The 17,249-nt window shown below is 40.9% G+C and overlaps 1 protein-coding gene across 2 annotated transcripts in view; it reads right to left on the bottom strand.

The window, feature by feature from the left end:
- The window catches only part of RORB (RAR related orphan receptor B), a 188,195-nt gene that overhangs the window by 39,427 nt on the left and 131,519 nt on the right, over positions 1 to 17,249 (bottom strand). For both annotated transcript variants that reach the window (XM_003782957.2, XM_023508418.1), the window contains exons 2-4: positions 15,796 to 15,881; positions 10,560 to 10,701; positions 2,429 to 2,830 (exon numbers count right to left, since the gene is read on the bottom strand). In XM_003782957.2, coding sequence (XP_003783005.1) covers positions 2,429 to 2,830; positions 10,560 to 10,701; positions 15,796 to 15,881 — 630 coding nt within the window. The remainder of the gene's footprint in view (positions 1 to 2,428; positions 2,831 to 10,559; positions 10,702 to 15,795; positions 15,882 to 17,249) is intronic.

Raw genomic sequence — 17,249 nt, 5'->3', positions numbered from 1 at the left:
TTTTGGAAGGTGCAGGAAACAGCATATCACACTACTGTTGCTCATTGTTAGTACCTAAGATTCAACATTCAGGGAATGGGTTTATGTCCACTAGGTGGCATTGCTGTTTTAACAAAATGTGAATCAAACCAATATTTAGGCTTAGGCATCTGCTAAATTTGAGAGCACTCCCTGGACATTCTATTGCAGCCTTCAAAGTTTGATGAAAGAAGCCTCTGAAATTTAGAACACATCCAGAGGTTTATAAAGGCTATTGGCATCTTACCATAATTAAGAAAAGTAACTACATGTTAGTTAATTTTGCATGTTAAGGCTCACGCAGACTATTATGGATAAATTTTGAGATCATTTAGCCCAGTTCTCTCAGTTCGTAGAACAGACACAGGCCAGAGAGGAAAAATGACTCTTTTAGGTTAGACCAAACCTGAGGGTTCTGGCTACACTTCTCTTTCCATGATACTTCCTTGCTGATGCTAAAGCACAATGAGACTGTGATTTCTGAACATGTAGAAGACTTCCCTTTGGGGTATAGGGCAGAAAAGAGGGCTAAAAAATTATGAGCTTTTATTTCATTAGGATTTAAATTATGTCCAAACTAATAGTAGACTCAGGAATTTTGATATCAAGTGCTATATATGTGCAAAAAAAAAATGGTGCCGTTTCCCTCTTGAAAAAATTGAGTGACTCTAAATGATTGTCTGTTAGTTCTGATGTAGTTTATCAATACTAAACCCATGGCAGGTAGCAGGTTAATGGAAGAGAACCAGGCCTCTGGAACCAGATGCCTGAGGTGGACAGACTGTTATTTACTAAGCACAGGATGCTGGGAGGTCAAGAGATACCTCTAAGTCTATTTCAGCATCTGCAAAATAGAAATAATGTTTTTACCTATTTTTTAAGATGTTCATGAAGATTAAACATGTGACGTGCCGGCAATATAGTAAAAACAAGGTTACAGTTGATGTTTAGTTTTCTAGGACTGTGACTGTCAGTTGTGAAAGTCATCACAGGGGGCTTGTCAACCACCTTACTCACTGTCACATGCCCAATTACTAAAAGGAAGAAATAATATTTCAGATTTGTGACTGTGTAACATTGTTTCTGCCTCAGCCAGATGGTACAAGTAGCCAAGAATATGGCCACGTATTTCATTATGTGTTCACAGCCACTTAATTGAAAACACTTGTAGGCTTTAGGCTCCTATTTGCAGGTTAGACAAAGAAAGCGACTGAGAAAATGGCATGAAACAATAATGGCTAAGAATTATTGAGCACTTGGTGAGTCCAGGGCATTGTGATGTTTTACGAGTATTAGCTCATTTAATTCTCACAACCTCCCTGTGAGCTTTGGGTGGTTTCCCCCTTTTAAGATGAGCGAACTGGGATTGCAACACTTCCCAGTTGAAATAAAAAGCCACAGAGCCAGGATTGGGCTTATGTGGCCTGGTTCTTAATCACTCCATTCTGTCACCTCTCAGGGTGGAAAGTGAGGGAGCCTCCAAGGTTCCCGAGCTCTAGATTGAGTTCCCCAGGACACTGAACACTGCAGCGAAGCCCAGGATAGCCACGGTTTGCTCACCTCTTCCAGGCTCCTGTCAACACATTGCACTGTTACCCAGGAGGGCAATGTGTTAAGCTGAGATCAATCTTTTTATGGCAGTTTATTGATGAGATTAGCTGTTAAAACATTTAATAGGCTTTCGAGTTTCACAGGGTTAAACAAAGTTGCAACAGGTCAGAAGAGAGCCTGCCTAAGGTAGGGCACTCCTGAAGCGCACTCCTTAGGAGCAGAAGAAAGAGGATCGGGTTGCTGATGCAATCATGCCTGGGAGCAGCCTATTTGTCGCTCTTGTGCCCTGTGACATTCCAGGCTACACTCTTTTCATTGCTGTAATGAAGACTCCCATATGGAGTTCTTGAATTCAGACTTACGAGAACCTTAGCTGTCTTCTGGTCTATTCCCCTGACTTTACAAAGAGGGAAACTGAGATAACTGTTGGCTTAAGATTTTAGAGGAAGAGTTGGACCCCTGTTCCTTTGGATATTCTGCACTGTTTCTGTATCTCTGAAGCTATTTCACTTTGAACAGCATCAACTTTGAATACATGCCGAAATTTCCCTGTTTATACCAATAACATTTTTCCTTCGGCGAGAACCCACATCCAACAGATAGCATCTGTTCTTTACAGATAGCATCTTTCTATTTATAGTTTCTTTTTTCTTCCTTTGCTTGAAATAAAATTTTATGGGGTGAGGGAACAACAACATTTATTAGAATATATCTTCATATCCATTTATTTCCTCAGTAGAAGCCATGAAATGCAAGTCATTCAATTTAGATCTAAGAAAACGACCTTCCTAAATGGGACCCAGGCCACTTCAAAGCGGAATTTCCAAAAATACACGGTGAGGAGGAGACGTCCACTTACCGATTTCTGTCATTGTTATCCCTGGGGCTAACTGCCCATTGTTGAAGGAGCTATAGGTAAACAAGTTGGGGACGGACGTGAGGTCATAGATAGGTTCTTGCTTTATCTGTTTGATGCCAGTCATGTCAAGTCCTGACTGATCAGGGGATGGTTGACCAGAGTCGACGCTGTAGTAGCCCTCGGACTTGGGCAGGTCAATGACGTGCCCGTTGGCATAAGCGCCGCTGGTCTCGCTGTTCAGGCTGCTCAGGCCGTTGCTGATGCTGCTGCTGTACACCCTGGCAAGGGCCTCCGCCTCCCCGCTCTGCTGCTGCCGCTGTTCTTGCAGCCGCTGCTGGTGCTTCTGCACCTCAGCATACAGGCTGTCCCTCTGCTTCTTGGACATCCTCCCGAACTTCACCGCTGGGTTGGAGAGAAAAGCAGAAAAAAGCATTTGTGGTTATTAGTCTCATTAACCACCTCACATCCCAGGGCTCGTGGATGGCTGTCCCTTCAAGGTCACATGCACAAACTTCCACCACCACAGCCTAAGCATGCATTCATTTGCACTTCACATTGGGGGAATGGTTATACTCAGAGGGTGCCTGTACTGGGTTGTGTCCTAAGCTGGGAAGAAATGTGAAAAACTTACGTGTGCACTTCTCATTGCTATGAAATTAGAAGGCATAGTTTCTTGTTCTTTTTTATTTGTGAAAAAGACACCCCCCAAATCCAAATTACTAATAATGCCTACTATTAAAAAGTCAACTAACACATTACTGACTTTCCTCCTAAGCATTAGGGCTACTGAATTGCTGGATAGAACGCTTTTATTTCATGTTCAGATTTATTTTCTAAAGAGCATGTTGGGTAAGACCAAGGATGGGGAGCACGGTGATCAGCACAATTTTAAGCGAATCCCATCGTCTGCTTTCAGCTGGCTTTTGGGATCAAATTATAGGAATCTTTGGAAAAACAGCAATTTTGTGCATCTCGCGCTTAGCAAGTGAGTTGACAGTAACTACATTTTCTCATTCTATCACTCCCAAGTTTTATTTTGCTCATCTTGTCTGGCAAAATTCTCAGCCATTCTGAAGAAAAAGGAGGAAGAGTCTCTACAAGTAGTCACAGTGCTATAAAGATGCTTTTATTTCACCATGTTGTTTTTTAGCTTATGGAGCTTAACCTCCTGAACTATTATGATGACGATGAGAGGTTGTCAACTCCCTTTTTAGGATGTGAACATCCTGGGCCATGGGGCTGCCTTGTCTGAGGCTAACAGTGAAGACTGTGACAAACTTGGAGGCTCCCCTCTGAGTTTCTGTTTTCTTTTCTTTTGTGACAGTGTTCCCATCATCTCTTGATGGTAGGAATCAGAGAATGGAGAAAGAAGGAAATAGATGCCCATCGGCCCATGAATGGATGAATAAATTGTGGTATATGTACACCATGGAATACTATGCAGCCTTAAAAAAGATGTTTACATGGATGGAGCTGGAACATATCCTACTTAGTAAAGTATCTCAAGAATGGAAGAAAAAATATCCCATGTACTCAGTACTATTATGAAACCAATTTACAATCACTCACACTTTCATATGAAGAATAGATCACAACTATGGCCCAAGATGAAGGAGGGAGGAAGAGGGTGGAGAGGGGAGGGGGGAGGTAAGAGGGTGAATGGTGGGATCACACCTATGATGCGTAATGCAAGGGTACATGCCGGATCTTTTAGTATAGAGTATAAATGTCTTAACATAATAATTAAGTAAACGAGGTGAGGTATATATTAACTAGTGTGATGTAAGCATTCCTAATTCTATATGGAATCAGCACAATGTACCCCATAAATGCATTAATGTATATAAGATCTATGTGTTTATGATTTAATTAAAAAAAAAAAAAGAAGGAAATAGAGTTTAGAAACAGATCCAATTCCTGGACTCAGGCACTAGGCTTGGTGCTCTTCAGAGAATATGTAAGTGGTGAAGTGCTTAGAAGCCCTCTAGCACAAAGGGCCCACAGAGGAGATTCCTGCTGTGAAGAACTGCCAATCACCCCCCTCCCAACATTCCTCCAATTTTCATTTTCTTATTCCATTAGGTACAGAGCTACCAAATTTTATCTTAGCATATAGGCTGTTCTGAAGGGAGACCTCATTTCCCAGGCCCCCTCAGCAGCAGCTGTGTTGGAGACTAAGTCCTAAGTCACGGATTGGAAGGGCCGCCTTCACTGCTGGTTAGTGGGGCACATGGGTTTCCTCCTTGCCTATTGGACTGTGGACGTGAGGGTGGACTTGGAGAGTCCCAAACTCTTTCTATTTCCCCTCAATCCTTCTTAAAAAACTATTATTTGGCTTTCTGATGCTGTATAAGCAGGCAAATGAAGTAGTAATTTTCTAGTCGTATTTCTGAATAAAGACAAACAATCTGATTAATTCAGAGCACGCTCCTCTCTCACCTCAGTGTCACTTTTATAGGTTCTCGATTCATTTAGATTATTTTGTTTAACTTTGTAGAGACCTTGCCTTTATTAGCTTCTGTTTCTCAGGGACAAATGTATTTGTTTACTAATGGCAGTGATATTTCTAGTTTACCAACAGAATTCTGTAGTGACTTTCAGGGCAAGCCACTTCTATACTTTTAAGTTATGTCTTCCCAAATAATTTACTACATGTTATTCTCTATGAGGAAAAGTAGTTTTGTATGGAAAAAAAATTAAACAATAATAAATATTAGTTCGGGAAGAATGTCCTTGCTTCCCCAAGAAAGTGCTGTGATGTGCTTCTTATCTGCTGACCTTATATCCTTTGCATCTGCATGGGTTCAGAATAGCTTTTTGTTGCAATTAGGAGGTGAATGCCAGATTTCTATCTATTGCTATAGATTAGTATTTCTTTGGGGGGGGGGATCAGGGTAGATCTACTTTTTGACTTATTTTAGGAGAAGAGCTTTGCATTTATTTGTTAAAAATTTATACAAGTTAAAAAGTGAGGAGAGACTCTTCTCACAGGGAGGCAGAAATACAATGTCCCTTTTGAAAACTTTTTTCAACTAATCCTTGCTTTAGATTTCTAAATACTTTATATTTGGGGGAAATATCCTTTGTGTCAGACTGACTGCATGAATGATCCTGATTCCTTTCTTATTTCCTCCCATGCTTGTCCTTACGTCAATCTGTAGTACTCTTTCATTCTGTGCAGGCACCCTGCCCATCTCCTGATTTGGGGGCATGTGACCTTCTCTGGGCCAAAGGGATATTGACAAATGTGACATAAGCAAAGTCTTGAAAAGAGCTTGTGTGACAGGGCACCTCATCATGATTCAGTGAGAATACACGTGTACAAGCTATCGACTCAAATATACATACATGCACACGTTCACCTTTTTATACACATAAACACACATGTGTATGTATTCCAAGTGGATTTTATTTTTGATTCTTTGCCTAAGAAAAATTTAAATACATTTGTTATTGGGGACTTTGACACGTGTTACTAGACCAGGATAGCAGTGGAAATGCAGCTTGGGCAAGGGCTAGCCTGAGCTAGCTTGCTGGAGGATATGTTCAGGTGAAGCGCAGCCAAGCCTCGTCAGTCATCTGGGCAAGGCCATCTACACTCAGCAGAGCCATGGAATGACCCACAGCTGACACGTGCAGAATGCTGCTGTTAATCAGAGGTGTCACAATCAAAGCTAACGTCAATAAAACATGCTGCTGAGCCCTCTGCCCTGGTAAACACCTGATAACTCAACAGAGAAAAGCTATGCCTTTTGAATAAAGTTGCCTCATCAGGCCACTGAACAATTGACATGTTTTAAAAAAAAAAAACAACTTAAAACTGTACTACATTTTAAAATTACCAGGTTACATCCTAAATCAAAGACTCCATTGACAATGATCATAGCATTCCAGAATGAATTTCCACTCATTTCAGAAACACTGATGAAACAGTGTTTCAGTTTTATGCCCTCTCCTGCAATAAAAGTGGTGACATATTGGGGGAAAAATTACAATATGTGGCAAAAATACAGCTTCTGAACTTCTGTAACATAAATACTTTCTTGTCACTATTTGTAAACACATTTGTTGTATTCATAGGACTATTTTAACAAAGGCCATGTTACTATTATAGTTCAAGTATAAATTGTCACTACGCATATATTTTAATTGCCCCTCTTGAACTTGAATTAGTCTGTTAATGACATTCACTTGAGTATAGAGATAGCCTCTTGCTAAACAGCTACCTCTTAAAGGCACCAGCATAATTTTGTGTACAGTGCAAGTGCTTTATGAAAATATTCGGGGATGATGCTGTTTTTTCATGATAGACTCTTAACCCTCATTTTGATCCCATACTAGCAAAGAATAATTTTATGCAAAATTACCAGGAATCATTTCACACTTATTTGAATTGTGGGATTCTAAAGGGAATGGGAATTTTATTTTTTTTTTTATTTTTTTTTTTTTTTGAGACAGAGCCTCAAGCTGTCCCCCTGGGTAGAGTGCCATGGCATTACAGCTCACAGCAACCTCCAACTCCTGGGCTCAAGCGAGTCTCTTGCCTCGCCTCCCAAGTAGCTGGGACCACAGGCGCCCGCCACAACGCCCGGCTATTTTTTGGTTGCGGCCGTCATTGTTGTTTGGTGGGTCCGGGCTGGGGATTCGAACCTGCCACCTTAGGTGTACGTGGCTGGCGCCTTAGCTGGTTGAGCTATAGGCGCCGAGCCGGGAATGGGAATTTTAAAAGTAACTAAAACATAGAGTCATTACTCCTTCAAAGATTTCTACTGGCATTATACCTGGATAAGAGAATCTAGTTGTACAGCCAGCATCTATGACTTTGTGTAGTCATTTTTGGAATCATTTTATCTTACTATCATTGGTCACGCCATTCCCTACGTTTGAATCATGCTGCTTATACCACTGAAACTGGTTGAATTGAACTCTTCCCAGCTTTAGAGATTGTGTTCCTTCCCTCTTTTTAGTGCTCTAAGCTTGGTTTAGAAGTCTGACTCAATCTACCTAACCCTAGCCATTATTTTAAAATCTTCTTTTGCATTTCCTTTTACTTTTTCTCTAGCAGAACTTCTTGTGATGATAGCACGGTCTCTGTGCTTTCCAACGTGGTGGCCACGAGCCATAGGTGGCTACTGGATCCGTGAAATATAGTTGATGTGACTGAAGAGCTGATTTTTAAATTTATTTCATTTAAATTTAAATTATTTAAATAGTGACAATTGGATTGGATAGTGCAGTTCTTAGTAGAAGAAACTTGATCTGTGGGACCTGTGCTTAGTAGCAGAAGCTTGATCTTGTGGGGCCGCTTCTGTCTTTTTGTGGAGACATGCCATTTAGGAGGACATATTCTTGATTTTTGCAAGGTATCATATTTTCTCTTTGGGGTCCAATGTTGTCCCACTGATGGCAAACATTTTTATTTTCTCCAGTAGTAGCATCATTGGAAACAGTTATACTAAAGATTCTTTTGTGACAGGTCCAAGTAAAAGAACATTTGTGAAGGGTTCAATTAAAAAAATAAAAAGATGGTTGAGAAGATTCGGCGGGAACATACACCTCCCCGCTATCATTCACACACACACATACCTACACGTACACATTCGCCTTCTTATACACAAAAACACATATGTGTAGGTCTTCCAAGTAGATTTGATTTTTGATTCTTTGCCTATGCAGAATGTGAACAAATTTGTTGTGACTGCGTTTGATGTCTACTCATTCGCATACTAGTAAACCAGTTTAGAAGTGGAAAAGCCGTAGAGAATGAAAATCCACTGATTTTGGAACTTATTTAAGATATTACTAGTAGCTGTGTGGTTTCAGCGGCCAGCTATGTTGAAGCAAATACTCTCGGAGCCTAATTGATAAGATTGGGCATGTTCAGGGTAGCCTGGCCTGACGTTGGACCCTAACTGACAGAAAGCAAATGTATTTACCAAATGAAGGTGCCACTTTATCTCTGATGGAAGGTAGGAGGTTGTAGAAAGAGGTGAGGTGTGAGGGCATCTTACTGGTAGTAATATGCTATAGCATTTGGAAAATACTTGCTTCATCAGTAGAAGGCAGGGATCTTAAGTAGGTGGCAGGGAACTCCCCCCACCCCATTCTTGAGTCTTTACTGAACACAGCTAAATCAATCCTAGCTTGGGGCACTGGAACCCTTCAATGCTCCATAGTAGGCATTACTCATCAATAGGAGATAAAACCTACCCAGCTTCCCTGGTATCAGCGTAATTTATTTGGTATAAGTTACCCTTGTTAATCAAGGTTCAGACCAAACTATATGACATAGTTAAGAAGACACTTTTTTCTTCCTGGACAGAATCACTTTTTTCTTCCGTTTGAGCCTCTTCTCTGCTTCCCAACCACTATTACTATTACCACCACTGACCCTTCGCCTCATGATTAGTTTGTCATAGATGCACTTAGGTGGCATTTTGAAAGATGCTCTGGGCAGCCTCAGGATTGTTTCTGGATCTAAAGTGAAAGTGGATCATTATCCTTAATCCCCAGTGTCCTCAGACTCTATATTGCTTTTATCTGCATAGGGTGTTACATGCTGCAGAGAGTTTCTTCACCCTTGAGAATCAATTGTGGTTTTATTCATTAAATGACCCCCCCCCCAACACGTTTCTTTTATGTCATGGGATTCAGACATCTCCCAGATTTTGCAAGCTGATGTTGCTGAATCTGCCTTGGACCATACACACATCCCTCGCCCGGTATTCCGTTCCCCAGCACAGACCCAGAGGACCCGCTTTTCCAGAAGAGATACTTCCTTCTATGATAGTAAGATGTAATACAAACAATAAGCCAATGGTTTATCTCTGTGCTTAATTATTAAGGGGGCTCCTCACACATCATCAATGGATTCACTGCTTCCATATTTTGAGGTGCAAAATGATCAACTCAAATTCCCATAGAATTTCACAAGTTCTGAAAACTACGTTTTCTCCATTTTATTTGCTTAGTTCTAGAGAAGCACACAGTGCTATAAATTTACCCTAGGTATAAATTTACATGGATAATGAGCCTCGAAAAATAAATGAAACAAAAAAAAATCAGTTAATAGGAAAGTTTTGGAAACTTTTTCTTTGCAGTTTTAGAAGCCACCTATAAACTAAAGAGTTCAATTCAGATTCTTTGAATTATTTTTGGTCACATTTGCTTTTGGATACAGCCTTGAACTTCACTAGAGGGAGCGTGACTAGAGGCACAGAATCCAGTGATTCACACAAAAAGAGAAATATGAGGGGTGCTGTCTATATCTTAGCCTTTAGATGGAAGAGAATTCTATGGCTCATCCTACAAACATTTAGCTGCCTGCTTTCACTCAGATCCTGGTGTTTTAGTGGGAGAACACAGACAGGCCCCCAGGACGCAGGGCCACTTATAATCTGGTACAGGAGTGTTATGGCCAATATCAGTGGGGAAAGAATTGCTTAGACGAATGCCTAAAAATGAAAACAAAGCTGGGTGACATTCTTTGTCCTCTTTTGTTAATCTAAGATGTTCAGTCGGGGAGTCACATTGCCCAGTTTTGTTGGACACGAAGGTGGAGAGCAAGCTGTGCCTTTTTCTGAGTAGGAAACCACCTACACAACCCTGCTAAGACTTGGACTTCCACTATAACCTTTGCAATCTTTATCATGGCTCAGATAGTCCAAATCCTGATCTAGGTAGCTGTGATTGGCGGATGGAACTTTTTTGCTTGTTTCAGAAGCATTGCAAGTCCCTCAGCATCTCCACACACTAAGCAACTTCTGAACTGGTCAAAACCACCCAGGGACGACATGGTCCCAGTTTGCCTGGGACTTTCTGGTTTTAGCTCTGAAAGTCTCATATCCCAAGAAACCCTTGTTTGCAGGCAAAGCTGGACAGGAGGTCACTTTCAACCTGGGTTTATACTTTCACTTAACCTAGTTAGCCTACGGTAAAGTCCTTTCTTTTATTTCACAGGCAACACTAATTTTATACGTCCTTTCCCTCTTAATGTACTACTAGCCCCATGATTTTCTTTTCTTCTTATCCCCAATTCCCTCTTCTAGAATTCTTCCAGTGGCTTAGATAGACTCCAGCACAGCATCCACCTGAAAGGCCTTAAGTAAGAAATAGGAAGGTGAAGCCTTACCATCTCTTGACATTCCTAGGGCAAGACACTTTTGCAGTCGGCAGTGTTGGCAACGGTTTCTGTTGGTTCTGTCAATTAAACAGTTTCTCTGCCTTGGGCAGGAATAAGAGGCATTGTTCTGCTGGCTCCTCCTAAAGAATCCCTTGAGGGAACAAGAGAAGGGGAGGGAAAAGGATTTATAAAAAGGGAAACAGAAATCATTCAGATACACATTTGCTATCTTTTTTTTTTTTTTTTTTTTAACAGCGAACAGAACTGAGTTTAATTTTTAAAATTCTTTGGGTACCTTTCCTCGTATAGCTTGCAGATGTTTATTCTGGGAAAAACACGCGCTGGCTGAAGAGACAAGAAGTAGCTAGCATTTGTTCACTCATTCATTTACTCACCGAATCAACCAATGTTTGTAAAAGACATTTGCGGCTGTGCTGCTCTGTGTTAAAAAAAATCCACATCATGACAGAATTCCTGCCTCCAAAGAGCAGTGGGGAAAGAGCAGCAAAGGAGAGTGTCCCTGCTAAGCCAAACACGTAGAACTTGATGAGGACGATAACACCGGCTTGTGCCAAGTGCTGTGGTGGTGAGGAGCTTGGGGCATTGTTTGCAATAGCTGCATTGAGGACTATGGATTACTCTTTTCCTCATTCCTAAGATAGTGTTTTTAAGGTGTCTTTTTGTCCAATAGAAGATTTTGGAATTTGGCTAGAACTCATCTGAAATTTTTTTTTTTTTTTTAAGGAGTCTTGCTGTTTTGTTCAGCAGTCATAGCTCGATAGCTTATGACAGGCTCAAACTCTGAGGCTCCACTCATCCTCCTGCCTCAGCCTTCTGAGTAGCTGAGACTATAGGCAGGTGTCACTTTGCCTGGCTCTGCAAAGTTGTTTATTAAACCAAGGATGGGCCCTATAATCAACAACATCTTTGAAGAAAGGAACTACTATAAGCTGTTCAATAAAAAATAAATAATAAGTAAAAACTGAATGAATAGTCCTCACTCGCCTTCAGGTTATTGCAATATAAGAAGAGGTCTTCATGTTTGAGACCAGTGACCATTCACTATTTCTCTAATATTTTGGGTTTTTTTGAGACACAGTCTCACTCTGTCACCTAGGGTAGAGTGCAGTGGCATTATAGCTCACAGCAACCTCAAACTACTGGGCTCAAAATGATCCTCTCATGTTGGCCTCCCAAGTAGCGAGGACTACAGGTGGCCACCACAACACCCAGCTGGTTTTTCTATTTTTAGTAGAGACAATACCCTCTCTTCTTGGCCTCCAAGAGTGCTAGGATTATAGGTGTGAGCCACTGTGTCTGGCCTTGCTGCTTTTCTAAATAATCCACAGCTGAGTTAATTTTTTTTAGTAATTCTTTAGGTACTACCCCCTTTATTTATCTTCTAGGAAACTCTCTTAGGGAAAATAAGCATTTCTCCAGAGATATAAAAGTTATCATTTATCCGTTGATTGACGTATATAATCAGTTCCCTAATCACTCTTTGCTCTTAAATCATCTAGAACAAAACAGAAAAAGTACAAAGTGAAAAATGGTGGTCTACCAAGAGAAATTTTAGAAACACAGCCACAGCATCCTCTTTAGGAAAGAGGAAGTCTAGCAAAGTTCAAGGAGAGTAAGCTCAATGCCTGTCTTGCAGAGAAGCCTAGAATGGGTCCCCTGATGTCCCTCAAACAGCTTCTGTGTTTCCTCAACTACTTCCAGGAGGATAAAGCAAGGCTGGGACGAGGGGAGGCTAATGAGGCAATCACCACGGCCACAAAATTCAAGGGTCTCCAAAAAATTTGGTCATCAGGAAAAATAACATTTTAACACAACGTGTTAAAAGTCAACATTAATGCCAAAAAGATAGAAAGACAGGGTGGATATTACTGATTTTTTCTTTTGTCTCAGGCTCCAGTACTGCTCAGCATGGCACTGTGAAGAAAAATTGGCCAACCTGGGAGAAGCCTCAGAGATGGATATGTGGTCAAGATCTCCGTAGAGAGAGAGAGCCAACTGGCTTTGGGGTTTTAAGTCCAAAGCTGTTCAGTACCCAGGATTAGTTTCATATCCATTATAGCCACATGCATTCTTTCTTTAATGGACCAGTGATGGCACAATGAGACATCGGATTGTCTGGCTTGACTGAATTCCTGGGACCCCTTAAAGTAGAGATCACAAATAAGACCCCAGGGATTGAAATGATGCACTTAACATACCATGAAAATTGTCAGAAAGCTAACCTCTGCCTGTTGGTCTTGATTAAAGATGACTTGAGGCTTGGAGCCTGTAGCACACTGGTTATGGCACCAGCCACATATACCAAGGCTGCTGGGTTCAAACCAAGCCTGGGTCAGCTAAAACAACAATGACAACTGCAACAACAACATCAACAACAAATAGCTGGGTGTTGTGGCCAGTGCCTGTAATCCCAGCTACTTGGGAGGCTGAGGCAAGAGAATCGCTTAAACCCCAGAATTTGAGGTTGCTGTGAGCTATGATGCCACAGCACTCTACTGAGGGCAACATACTGAAACTCCGTCTCAAAAAAATAAAAAAAAAGACTTGAAATTTACATTTTGGGAAAGAATTGTGTGGTTTTTATCTCTGGATACTCTGGTGCCTCTTAGCAAAAGAGCTGACAGAAAAGGCTTTTCTGAAGTCACAGCTACATCCCTAATGTAAGGCCAATTTGACATTAATTACAAAACATTTCTTGCTTATCTGTTGCTCATTATTGCAAATGAGGTTTTTGGCATGAAAAAGAGATTCCGTTCCAAATTTTGTTGAATGAATAGAAATTTGAATAAGTGCATGAGCTGAATTGATGTTATTTAAAATGGGTTGTTTATGTTGACTTGAAAACAGTATAATGAAAACTCAGAGGTTGATACTGAATGTGCTGACACTGACATCTAATTCTGAACGGGGGTTTCTTGAGTTTTCTATTTGGAGAAAAATGTAGCATCTCTACAAATGTGGATTTTCCATGAATTAAAAAAAAATAGAGTGGTATAGTGTCATTTCGATTAAAACCTCAAAGTATGCTTCTTCACGGCATATTTTTTGATTATGGATTCCTTCTTTAAATAGAAAAGATGACAGTGGTTCCTGGCTATTGGCCTGTTGCATTGTATTTGTGCAGTAGTTAAATCTCTTGGAAATTACTGTTTAAAGTGTTTTTCTCTTTCACACGAACATATCCCCATAGTTTGAAATCAGACATTTTCCAAATGGAGCTTATACCATGAAATGCCAAACATCCTCATTTTGACACTGATCTAAAAAAACACTTTTAGTGGCTATTATGTAAGCTAAACCAGCGCTCTTAAAATTGCATAACAAGCCAACAGAATGGTAGACATGCCTTTCATGGAGAGGGCCGTGATGCTGAAATTACTATCGTTTATGAAGAAAACTATTTGTCTACCTGCCCAGCGGAAGTAATAACTTATTTAGGGAGGGTAAAAAAAATTGCCAAGTTGTAAGTTTGCTGTATTTTGCAATCTACTTAGCTTTATTCTGATGGGTTGAAAAATTTGCACTAAGGTGAATGACATGCAATTCTTAATTTCAGGTCTGTAGGGAAAAAGAAGGAAAGGAACACCTCGCGAGGTCCCCTTGTGGGTTACCGCGAATCATTGCTAAAGCAGGTCAGTAGGTTGACAGGTGAGTGTGTCAACATTACCCCCACCTTCCTCCCTCCCCTGCTTTATTCTCATTTATTTCCTTTTCTTTTCTTCCCTCCGGTTTCAATCCAGGAATCCCACATTTCTGAGACGACTATGTAGAGACTGTCAGTTTTTCCTACATCACCACTATTGGATGGTTAAAGTACATTTTGTGTTCTTTATATTTCAAAGTCTGTTCAGATTAAGGTTGTATTTTAAAATCTATGATTGGACTACATCTCCTTCCATTTACTGCCCTTAAATTAATAACCCTTTGCTTGTGTCTCTGATCAAAAATGTAGTGGCTCTTGCCAGTAACTCTGCCAGTATATCACTGTTTCCCTCTCAGACTATTCTCGAATTTTCTTTGTTTTCGTTCCACATGGCCCTTTAAAGTCAGTTGTAGAACTCTTTTCATGTCCCTGAGCTGTTTTGTTTCTCATTTTTCTTTCCTTCTAAGGATTAATTTTAAAAAGTCACTCTTAAATTTCAAATTTCTCAGCCAGGCCTGGTGGCTTGTGCCTATAATCTTAGCACTCTGGGAGATTGAAGTGGGGGGATATCTTGAGCTCAGGAGTTTGGGACCAGCAGGAGCAAGAGCAAGACCCTGTCTCTAGTGAAAACAGAAAAGTGAGCGGGGTGTGGTGGCAGGCTCCTGTAGTCCCAGCTACTTGAGAGGCTGAGGCAGGAAGATCTCTTGAACCCAGGAGTTTGAGATTGCATGGGTCTAATGCCGCAGCTCTCTAGCCTGGACAACAGACTAAGACTGTCTCAAAAAACTTTTTTTTCTTCAAATATCTCTTATTTCAGCTTAGGTCTATGTCCACTGTTGTTCCTTCAGCTCTGTATTTAAGAAGCAACTTGCTCACAGGAATTAGTTTATCACAGGAAGGACCGGTGACATCTTTTCTGGAGGGGAATTCTGGGCAGAGACTGAAAAATCTCGTGTTTTGCCCATGTGTGCTCTGTTCTTTATTATCTGGGTCTATGATGTTGGTTAAATGTCAGCATCTGATTTATACTTCAGGACCTCATCAGAAAATGAAAAGGTTGGGGCAGATGATTTTTAGTTGATTTAAAGATTACCTAGTCCACTTCTAGCTTGCCATGCTTCTGATTTCTTCATTTCCCCCCCTGGAACGTGAGAATAAAGGACGGCCACAATTTGATTTCTCTCTTAAGGAGAAAGATAAACATATGTCCACTAGTTTACTATGTATCATCTTCATTTTAACCTTTCGTTTTTTGTCATATAGTAGTAAGTGCCTGGAGCTTACTGGAGACAAGCTCAAACAGCAAGCGTCAGTATTTATATCTCTGTAAATGGAATAATTCAAACTTTTAAATAGGAGTCTATTTTTAAGGAGCTGCTGACCAGGTTTGCAATAACAAAAAGGGAAAAGGCAAAAGACCAGAAAATCAACTCTCCCATCCACCAAGCAAGAATTCCTGAGAGTCAGCAGCAGGCCCAAGACATGTTAGCAAGCCTTCTTTACAGAGATGCCACCCTGTGCTTTGCCAGGGACACAGACGCCTGAGGCCGTACAGAGCGGTGTGGTATGAAAGCCCCATACCTTGCAGCCTTCACACGTGATGACTCCGTAGTGGATCCCAGAGGACTTATCGCCACAAATTTTGCATGGTATCACTTCAATTTGTGCTGAAAGAAAAAAAAAATAGACATTTCGAGTTTACAAATTTGTCTTCTTCCTTTCACTCCTGCTTCGTTTGCCATCTATCCCTGTCCTGCTGTTTGTGTTTGGAAATGCAGAGGTGGGTGGTGGTGTGGGCCTCATCCGTTACTGTTTGAACGTCCTTCTTAAGCTGCTTCCATCTGCTAATGTTTGCTTTGCTTTTCTCAAACTAAAAAACATAACCAGAGACCAGTTTTTTTAAACTCTTGCCTTTGCTGTTTTCTCCTTGATAAACTTGACCTTACAGTAATGTGCCTTGTAGGGGCTCAGGGCCTGCCTATAGTCTCAGCCACTTGGGAGGCTGAGGCATAAGGATGGCTTGAGCCCAGGAATTCCAGGCTTCAGGGAGCTATGATTGTGCCACTGTATTCTAGCATGGGTGACAGCAAGACCCTGTCTAAAAAATCAAAAAAAGAGGGCAGTGCCTGTGGCTCAGAGGAGTAGGGCACCAGCCCTATATGCCAGAGGTGGTGGGTTCAAACCCAGCCCCGGCCAAAAAAAGCACACACACACACAAAAAAAAAAAATTAAAAAAATAATAGTGTGGCTATTACTTTATTAAAAAAATTTAAAAAAGTAATAGTGTGGCTCAAAAATTCCTCAAACCCATCACTTTAGGTTTGTTATTTTGCACCTGAAATGTTAAGTCATTGAGAGTTTTCACATGGCCTATCTCAAGTGTGTGTGTGTGTGTATATATATATATATATATATAATTTTTTCATTTTTTTTAGAGACAGAGTCTCACTTTGTTGCCCTCAGTAGAGTGCTGGGCATCACAGCTTACAGCAACCTCCAACTCCTGGGCTTAGGCGATTCTCTTGCCTCAGCCTCCTGGGTAGCTGGGACTACAGGCACCCACCACAATACCCGGCTATTTTTTTGTTGCAGTTTGGCCAGGGCTGGGTTTGAACCCACCACCCTCAGTACATGGGGCCAGCGCCCTACTCACTGAGCCACAGGCGCTGCCCTCAAGAATATTTTTAATAAGTAAATGAAGCAAAACTGGGAGGTGGCGGTGCATGGTAGCTTTATGCATACATAAAGTATATGGCAGATGAATGTGAAATAGCTAGTCATGTATCAGTCCCATATGTGTCCAGTATGTTGTATATGTCCTCTGAGACATGAAGGCTATTGACACAAGATGCGATGTGTTTATCTAAGAGCATTAACAGCCATCTCATCCTTTTCTACAATAAAAAAAGGGAAAAAAAAAGTGTTCATGAAACCAATAATCTAATTAATAAAACAAAATTATTAAGAAAAAATCAGGGCTCGGCGCCTATAGCTCAACCGGCTAAGGCGCCAGCCACGTACACCTAAGGTGGCGG

This window comes from Otolemur garnettii, unplaced genomic scaffold (assembly GCF_000181295.1).
Source record: "Otolemur garnettii isolate 467f Iridium unplaced genomic scaffold, OtoGar3 scaffold00006, whole genome shotgun sequence".
Taxonomy (NCBI): Eukaryota; Metazoa; Chordata; class Mammalia; order Primates; family Galagidae; genus Otolemur; species Otolemur garnettii.
This window is presented reverse-complemented; position numbering and strand designations above follow the sequence as displayed.